At 36.4% G+C, this 9391-nt stretch overlaps 1 protein-coding gene across 1 annotated transcript in view; it reads left to right on the top strand.

The window, feature by feature from the left end:
* Positions 1–8795, top strand: part of LOC113231417 (carboxypeptidase B-like) — a 20848-nt gene extending 12053 nt beyond the window's left edge. Inside the window, exons 7-9 of the mRNA XM_026465728.1 lie at positions 3012–3099; positions 5750–5902; positions 8492–8795. Of these exons, the coding sequence (XP_026321513.1) occupies positions 3012–3099; positions 5750–5902; positions 8492–8746 (496 nt within the window). The 3' untranslated portion in view covers positions 8747–8795. The remainder of the gene's footprint in view (positions 1–3011; positions 3100–5749; positions 5903–8491) is intronic.
* The last annotated feature ends 596 nt before the right edge of the window (positions 8796–9391 follow it).

Below are 9391 nucleotides of genomic sequence, written 5' to 3'. Positions count from 1 at the left end.
CATTCAAAGTTCTATTAAAATTTGACTCTTCAAAATGGAGCGAACAAACGAAGATGGTATTTGATCCAATGTTTATATGTTCAGCAGTCCAATAATTTCCTACCATTCTTTCTTTCTATTTTCAATTGTAGGTAAACTTTAAAAATAATAATAATGAAATAATAAAAACCACGTAGCGAATTGTTGTAATAACAGAATATCGATAATATGTCTGCTTACAAGAATAACACTATCACTAGGCAATCTAAAGTAAACAAAGCAAAATTCGACAAGACTTATGAATAATCTACTTAAATGAGTCCAATTACAAGAGATATTTGGACTATTGTATGATTTATAGACAAAATACCAACATATGCCAGTGTAATGTAACATTCGGTTGATTTCCGCCTTTTCTACTGCCGCACCCCTTAATCCCGCAGCTACGCATTTTAATCAATACATAATTGTTCTCACTGCCAATATTTTTGTCCATTTCATTACAATTTATGCGAATAATTCAAAAAAACATTTGGCCAAACATTGGTTTTTGACATTTGATGTACTTCCCTTTGACAACCGGAAACGGTTATCAAAGGGTACTTCAAAAATGGTAAAATGAGGACAGTTGGCATTTAAGATGACGTTACATATTTTCGATTCCCGTGTTTGACATAAATCAATGTAATGCTATCTCTTTTGGATTACGACGGCACGCAGTAGCTCAACAAAGACAATAAAACGTTTATGTTTTCAACGTTTAAATCTTAGACTATGGAAACTAAAGAACATGTTATGGTGACATATGTAAATCAGACGTTATTTATATATGATGCATTTCGACGTCGAAAACATAAACATGTTATTGTCTTTGTTTAACTATTGCGTGCCGTCTTAAGCCAAAAGAGATAGCATTACATTGGTCTGTGTCAACACGGGAATCGAAAATACGTAACGTCATCTTAAATGCCAACCGTGTCCATTTCGCAATACATGAGGTACATGATACGGTTGTGAAAACGAAGTACATCAAATGTCAAAACAAATGTTTTTCCAGGTGTTTTATTGAATTATTCGCATGTATTGTAACAAAATGGACCAAAATATTGACAGTGAGAACAATTAAGTATTAATAAAAATTCGTCACTGCAGCATTACGGGATGTGGCATTTGAAAAAGCGAAGATCGACCGAATGTAACATTGTACAGGTACCTGTTTTTTTCTGTCTATAAATCACACAAAAGCCCAAATATCTCATGTAATTAGACATATTAAGTAGTTTATTCATAAATCTTGCCAAATTTTGCTTTGGTTTCTTCAGATTGGCCGTTTGTTTGTATATTTTGATAATTGTTGTTAATGATTATTTTGAGATAGTGTTGTTGATGGAAGCGTACATATTATCGATATACTCACTACGAGGTTTTTATTATTTTAATATTGTTATTTTTACTATTTCAAGTTTACCTACAAATAAAAAAACAAAATAGAATGGTTGGAAATCATACATTGAATCAAAGACCATCTTCATTCATTTGAAGAGTCAAATTTTAACATAACTTTGAATGTAACTAGATTGAGTGATAATGCAATTCCATCATTATGTTTATTGGTAAATAATTTTATATTTAATTTAGATTAAACACGACTCATTTACAAGGCATTCTCAGTTCCTGAAAACAAAATTATCCACTAGTTTCCGATTTTTTCCCAGTGACAACTCTAACTACTAAAAATTCTTGTTTTATAAAGCCAGCAATACAAAGACCATGTTGGCTTAACGTTGCCAGGTGAAGGCAAATACCAACGTATAGACAGCCTATTTGCCTTGCCTTGCCTTACCTTGCCTTGCCATCGTTCGGTGTCACTCGCCTAGCTGACCGAGTGAAGGCGAGCGCTAACGTGTATAGAGCTCGTTTGATGTGGCTTGTCACAACTCGCAGTAGCTAGTGACTACTTGTCTCACTTCGGAGAAGTGTCGATTTTAGTAAGTAAATACAATAGTAGTAAATTGACATTGTATAATCACACATTTGCATGCTATTTAATATATGCGAAACATGTTTATACTAACGCTGTCTCTTGTTACATTTCCTGTTATACCATGTTTCAAGCAAATAAACGTATGATAATAACATTATTATTGATAATATAACTACTTTCATTTATTTACAAAAATAAATGGAAGTATTAAAGATTCACTTAAATCAGTCACTGATATTAATTCTATACCAATGCATGAATACAAAAAAGCTTACACTATTCGAAATCTGTTTAAAAATTTCTCTATGAAAATAAGAATCTTGAGGTTGTAAATGTATAGGATTTATATTTTAAAGATTTCTCTTTTTTAAATACTCTGAAATTATAATATTATTTTTTTCTGTGTAAATTCACTTTTCGTAGGTAATATTTGAGTATTTGTGAACGCAAAACAATAAATTCAAAATTTCATGTGACATTCCCAGATATTGTCATAATAACCTAAAATATTCCCAAATGGAATATTGATCTACTTTAATCAAATGTTTGTATGTCGATAATGACTTATCGATAGATTATGGTACGACACTAAAGAAATCTACTTTGTTCGTTAAATTTTTGATATGCACGTTCATTACGTAGTTAGGGCAGCTCCTTTGCTTTATTTTTTTCCCTCCTCTAAGGTCTAAATGCATCATATACATATAACGTCTGATTTATATATGTCAATATAACATGTCCTTTGGTTTCCATAGTATAAGATCGAATATTACTTCTTTGACACAGTAATTGTTTCGGACGGAGAACGAAAGTAGACCTTGGATATGTTTAATAGGTTCGATTTGAACTCTAAGACAAATTTTATTCCAAACGTTTCATCAAACCAATGTATTCCTTTAAATTGAGCACCACCTGCGCGTCCCTTTAACAAAACACAAAATACTTTTGTTGGTTGCTGAAGCTCATTTCTCAACTGCTTTTATGCTGGGGCCTTTACACTGTACCCAGTTTGACTATGATAACATGTCTGTTTTACGTAATATTTCAGTAAACGTTGGAAACTTGACCCCGATTATTGCTCAAACATGTACTCTGGATCAAAACCGTTTTCAGAGCCTGAACTTGCAGGTGTACGGGTAAGTACCAAGTTCCCGATGGCTCTATTTAATTTATTCAGAGGTATAAGATACAAAAGCCAAATTTCGAGAGAAGTCGGTTAGTTAGCTATAGGTATTAGATCACAACTGTGAACCAAGGCCTAAAATGGATAACCTAGTGAAGCCTCCTTTCACTCGCCCTGAGTAGGTATTACAAAGATTCCTTTACTATTTAAGCCTGCACAATTGTGGAACGAACTCCCGTCTGAAGTCCGAAATTCTAAATCGCTCCCTATTCTCAAAACCGGATTACGTAAATATCTTCTAACACGGTCTGCAACATGTATATATTTATTAGTAAGTATAAGGTTATTTAGGTACATTTTTATACACCTACATGTATTTATGTAGGTATTTATTATATTTGATAAATCATATTTCAGTTTTTTATTTTTTATTTATACAATTCGATTTTATTTATACATTGGCACACTACGTCTCTCGCTCCGATTACCTATCCTCCACCTCAAAGGTTATCTGGAAGAGATGGAAGAGATCGCTTTTGGCGATAAGACCTCCATTGCCATGTACTGTTCTTGTTCGTTTTCTCGTTCGATTACGTATATATATTTTGTTCCTTTATTTGTTTCGCTAAAGGAGTCTACAGACCGAACCCGTCGACCCTGGTAGTGTTGAGTTACTCATACACGAGGCATCTCGTTTGTACCACTCGCTCGGTTAGTTTGTCACAACACCTCATATCATAGCCTCATGTCACAACCTCACTCATGTCACACTGCTTCGAATCCAACAAATGCAACAATGATTGGTCCTGCACTGCTCGCTTTTTAGCTGATTTTACATCATATGATCATACTATCATATTACTAAATAAAATTAGCATTTCTTTATACTACATCATAACACTTAAGTTATCCGATTGATTGATACCATCAAGTTATAAAAATGTGCTTAATATTCCCTGTCTGTGGAGTCATTGCCATAGGTGCAAACATCCTCACCTCACTTGAAGTAGGACATTGTACCGCCTCATTTTTTCAAATGAGGTACTCCCTCAAACTCATTTTTTTCTCATTTCATGTCCTACCCAACACTAGACTCGGGTGGGAGATGGTGTCGGCGGCCTTGTTTCTAGAATCATGTCATAGGATTAGATTAGAAATAAGGCCGCCGACACCAAACCGCTGTGTCGCCGAGTCGGCGGGTTCGGTCTGTAAACACCTTTATTTATTATTTATTTGAATTTAAGAAAAGGGGAGTACAATATATTTAAATAAACATAGTCCTACAAAACTGTATATTCAGTTTGACTGCAGGATCGAAATGAACCTACATTTCCAGCCTCTCTTGCAAACAGGCTCTGGTTCAACTCCAGCCATCCGGCTGAATTTTTCTTTGTATTTGTTCCATCTTTATATCAATAATAACAAAGGAGTCTACCCGCACGACCTACCGTTACTTTCCTGTATACGTCGGCGAACCCTAGGCAACAATCGGCGAGCACCTTACGCAGATTGGCAAATCCTTTCATAATGGCAAGCGTTATAGTGTATGCCATCAATACGATAAGAAGATTTTTTTTTATAAAACCAAGTGACGGGACGACCAAGTCTTGCCCTGGTGGTAAACTCAAAGCTTGAAATCAGAAAGATCTACGGGGCATTGCCACTGCGCCCGTCACCTTGAGACATAAATTGACAAGTGTCACGTGCCGGTAATTTCACCAGCACCCTTACCCTTCAAGACCGGAACACAGTAATGCTCACATTACTGCTTGGCGGCAGAAATGAATAAGGTGTCAGTACTTCCCTGGACGAAGTCCCTGAAGTCATAAATAAATTTGTAATGTTGGTTTTTTTACTTATTTGCTTTAGTCCGCTGACTCTACCATTTTCATAACATTAACCTCAGAGCTAAGTCCAAACCCATGGTACCATGATTTCGTTTAACCAAGGTAAACGACTCTTTTATGAGGAACTGTATACGTTATTACAATAAGATTCCGGAGCATATATTATTAAGATTATAATAATAATAACGCACACACTCAACTTAGCCCCGCACTAGAGAAACCCTGGGTGGCATGGACACACACAAAGACAACCACAAATTACACCAAAACTCACGAGAGAAATAATGTAGGCCATACAAATATTTCTCCCGGGCCGGGAATCGAACCTGGGACCTCTGCGTTGGCAGTTAAGATTAACATTTCCCAAGCTTAAAAACTAACTACATTAAAAATATTTTGATTGAAAAGTCATATTAGAAAAATGAAGACTACGTGTTAGATAAAGATGTATGGAAAACGACATGGCTCTGGATTCCACACTATTTGATTCAAAGTGTATTCCATAGCATTTATGTTTATTTAAAAAGAGCAATCCCTAGAGTTTCTTGCTCGTTTTTCTCTGGGAAGTCAGGGTATTAAACGAGCAGTAGCTTAAATGTGACGTTTTCTGGTGTACATTTATTTTACCTATGGAATAAATGATTCTCTGACTTTGACTCATGCTGACTGTGCGTTGCCATTTTAATTTCGTTCCGATTACTTACCAATTTTACCAAACACAAGACATTTTGTAAATTCCGACATGCCGCGAATTTAACTATCTATGTCCGATGACAGTTTGCCAAATTAATGTCTTCCTTCCTCCTCTAAATTTAGAACCTGATACAAGATCTAAAAGATAAAAACCTAGAGATGGCGTACGTGGACATCCATTCTTTCGGCCAGAGAATCGGATACCCTTGGGGCTACACACATACACCCTCCAAGAAGGCGAAAACACTTAAATACATCGCTGCTGGAATGTCAGAGGTACACATCTAAGGATTATATAGCACCCTTTGTGTAATAAGGCCACAACTAGTCAGTGTATGTGACATTTTATAATTTAGTGCTGGCATTGACCTACCAATGAGTGCTGGGAACACATTGCGTTTTCCAGCAAATACTGAGTTTGTGACCCTTTTGTTACCACGGCTGACACCACACAAAGTATCTATAAAGGTTGTGGTCTTTTTACTGTTTGTGTGAATAGTTCGTGTTTTAATTTAACCTATTTTTTGTTTTTCTTTTGTTTTGTTTCGTTTTCTTTTTTCTTTCTTTTATTTATTTGTCATTTCTATTTTCTTTTGTTTCTTCTTTCTAATTGCAAAATTATAACTTTGGAGAAATAAGGTTTAAAGATTCTACGAAACAAATTACTTAGTCGTTAACTTTTATACTTCAAGAGGAGAGTTATAAAACGTCACATGTACATAATTAATTGTTTAATGTCGTTCGTATTATTTTAACCGATTTTTATATGACAAAAGCACATTCCACGTATTTCATATGACTTTATTAAATCGTGGGTACAATACCTAATATGTGTTCAGAGAAAGATCCAGAAAAAGGTGTAATACACGTGAGAGCGGAAAGAACTGGCCGCCAAGTCTCCTAATTTTAGGTAAATCATCTACGTTTGGTGTTCTATTAAATGTTAACAGTAGTAGCTTATCAGTCACTAACAATGGAGCTCTAATAATAATAATCATAGTAATAATAATATCGCACACACTCATAGCCCCGCACCGCACTAGGTAAACCTTGTATTGCGGGTGCCATAGACGCAAACATAGGCAACTATAAATTACACCCAAACTTACGAGAGAAATAAATGTAGACCATGCAAATATTTCTCCCGGCACAGGAATCGAACCCGGGACCTCTACTTAGCAGACCAGCATGGTAACCGTTCGGTCATGGAGGCAGATATAGTTACGAAGCCTTCTTTTAATATCAAGTGACGGGACGATCAAGTCGTACGCCTGATGGTAAGCTACACGCCTGTCCATAACAGTTGCAGTGCCACTCAGAGCACTGCCACTGCGCCCGTCACCCTGAGACATGAGTTGACAAGTCCCATGTGCCTGTAATTTCACCAGCACCCTTTCCCTTCGAAACCCGAACTTAGTAATGTTCACATTACTGCTTGGCGGCAGAAATAGATAAGGTGGCAGTACCACCCTGGACGAACTCTTTCACAAGGAGCTCTACTGCAACCACATCTGTGACTGCAACTTGATATAGCTATTCAACTGCCGTGGATATTTTTTAGTATCTATTCTCTTCAATGGCGCGAGTCGATGATATCCTAGGTGTAGTCTACTAATTTATATATGTATATTTAATTTAAATACTAAATTGCAGATTAAATGAGAAAAAAATTAAGAGATGCATAGTAATTTCCATGGTAATTTTAGAAGGCAACGTCGATCGTTATGTGACACACACGGATTTGTATATTAAATTGGACCGCGCATTAAGTTAATGAAACGAGCTGAGTAATAGGCTTCAAAGTAGTAATGTGTATCTTGCTAATGGCGTGTTCATTCATGTTTAAGGGTCGTATTCCAGAACTCTACTCAATGCTCAAGTCAGGATCTGAGTATGATTTCAAGCACTGGAAATATGACCCTAATGACAGGGATTTGAGTATGATTTCGAGTGCTTTAAAACATACTCAAATCCTTACTTGAGCATTGAGTAGAGTTCCAGAACTACTCAATGCTCAAGTCAGGATCTGAGTATGATTTCAATTGCAATCCTGACTTGAGCATTGAGTAGAGTTCTAGAATACAACCCTCAGACAGCCATATTGTTTTTAACTTTTTAATTTTTACAGAAAATGTGGCCGTTTGTTGATGACCAAAACTACTAATATTATTTCATAATACAAATTAGTATACTTATTTGATATGCTACTACTTATTAGAAGGTTACTACTGAACCGATTTCGATGATTATTTTTTTGTTGGAAAGAAGGTACCTCCGCATTGGTCCCATTTAAATTTAAAGAAAATATTCCACCTCTAAGGGTGGCAAACTAGGGGTGATTCCGGTTTAGCGCACTCTCCGTTAACCGATTTCAACAGAACTCTGCAAACAGATGTAATTCTAATAAAAAAGCCGATGAGGAAACTTTTGGAGTCGGCTTTTTTAAAGAAAAAACTTTTAATTATTAAATTAACGTGTTGAGTAGTTAGGCTCGCCGTAGACCCCCGGTGCCCATTACACGTACCCTTTAGGGGTCCATGGACCACAGGTTAAGAAACCCTTCTAGAAGAAACGTTTATAAACGTTTGCATTAATGTACCTATGAAAAAAATGTGTGCCACAACGCATCAATCGGCAAAACACGATGCTCGCACGTATGGGTTAATATTGGTTTTACGTCATCTAAATTAGTCCTTGTTTATGCTGTCAATTCTTTTTTTTTATGTGCAATATGACGAGGGGTTGGTTTTGTTAGCCTATTTAAAGTGAATATAGCACTCTATGCTTACCCAACACTGGCAGATGTATATGTACATATGTACGTGTAAACTTAGAACAGTTCTGTAATAACAAAAATTATTTCAGGCAGCGTTCAATGCAACAAAACTCAAATACGAATATGATGCAATATCCAATCTATACCCTGTTACTGAACGCTTATATGGAGTCAGCGTCGACTGGGTTCACTCCTTAGGTGTCACGAGGAGCTTCCTCATAGAATGCAGGGACAATGGAACCCGGGGATTCGTAGTCGGGGAAGACCAGATAAAAGTGAACGGTATAGAAATATTAGCAGCCGTGAGGTTTCTAGCCAAAGACATGGGATCCCCGAAGTCATGAGTAATAATTGTCGTCTTTCGTGGTTTTGATTAGTAATAAAATAGTTGTTCTTATGAAATGTTTTTTTAATTACTTCAACTATCCTCATCATCATCAACCCATTTATACGTCCCACTGCTGGGCACGGGTCTCCTCTCAGACGAGGGTTTTGGCCTTAGTCCACCACCGCTGGCCCAATGCGGGTTGAGAATTTCACACGTTTTCCGAGGGCTGTGAACCTTCTTCGATGTGCAGGCTTCAAAACGACGTTTACCTTCACCGAAACACTCATGATAAATTTCAAATTAAATTTCGCGCATAAATTCCGGAAAATTCAGAGGTGGGAACCCGGATTCGAATCCACGGCCTCTGCTTGAGAGGCGGATACGTTACCATGGCTTTTTTTTCTACTATTCTCTTGGACATATTATTTAAAGGACAAATAAAAAAGGTTGCAATATGACAACAACGTGCACATGACCCACTGACCACATACTTATACCAGAACGTTTAATCAAAACCAAATGACGATTGAAGTTATTCTTTTTTCAAATTAAACGATAAATTACTTTATTTTACTTTTTTTATCGTACATCCAAATATGTATGTCCATGAGTGTACATGTTTACATAATTCATACATAGGGCGCACTGTACGTTTCCGGAG

Source organism: Hyposmocoma kahamanoa, unplaced genomic scaffold, assembly GCF_003589595.1.
Source record: "Hyposmocoma kahamanoa isolate Upper Pololo Valley unplaced genomic scaffold, ASM358959v1 65, whole genome shotgun sequence".
NCBI classification, from domain to species: Eukaryota; Metazoa; Arthropoda; class Insecta; order Lepidoptera; family Cosmopterigidae; genus Hyposmocoma; species Hyposmocoma kahamanoa.
The sequence above is the reverse complement of the archived record's forward strand: the minus strand, read 5'-3'. Positions and strand labels throughout refer to the sequence as shown.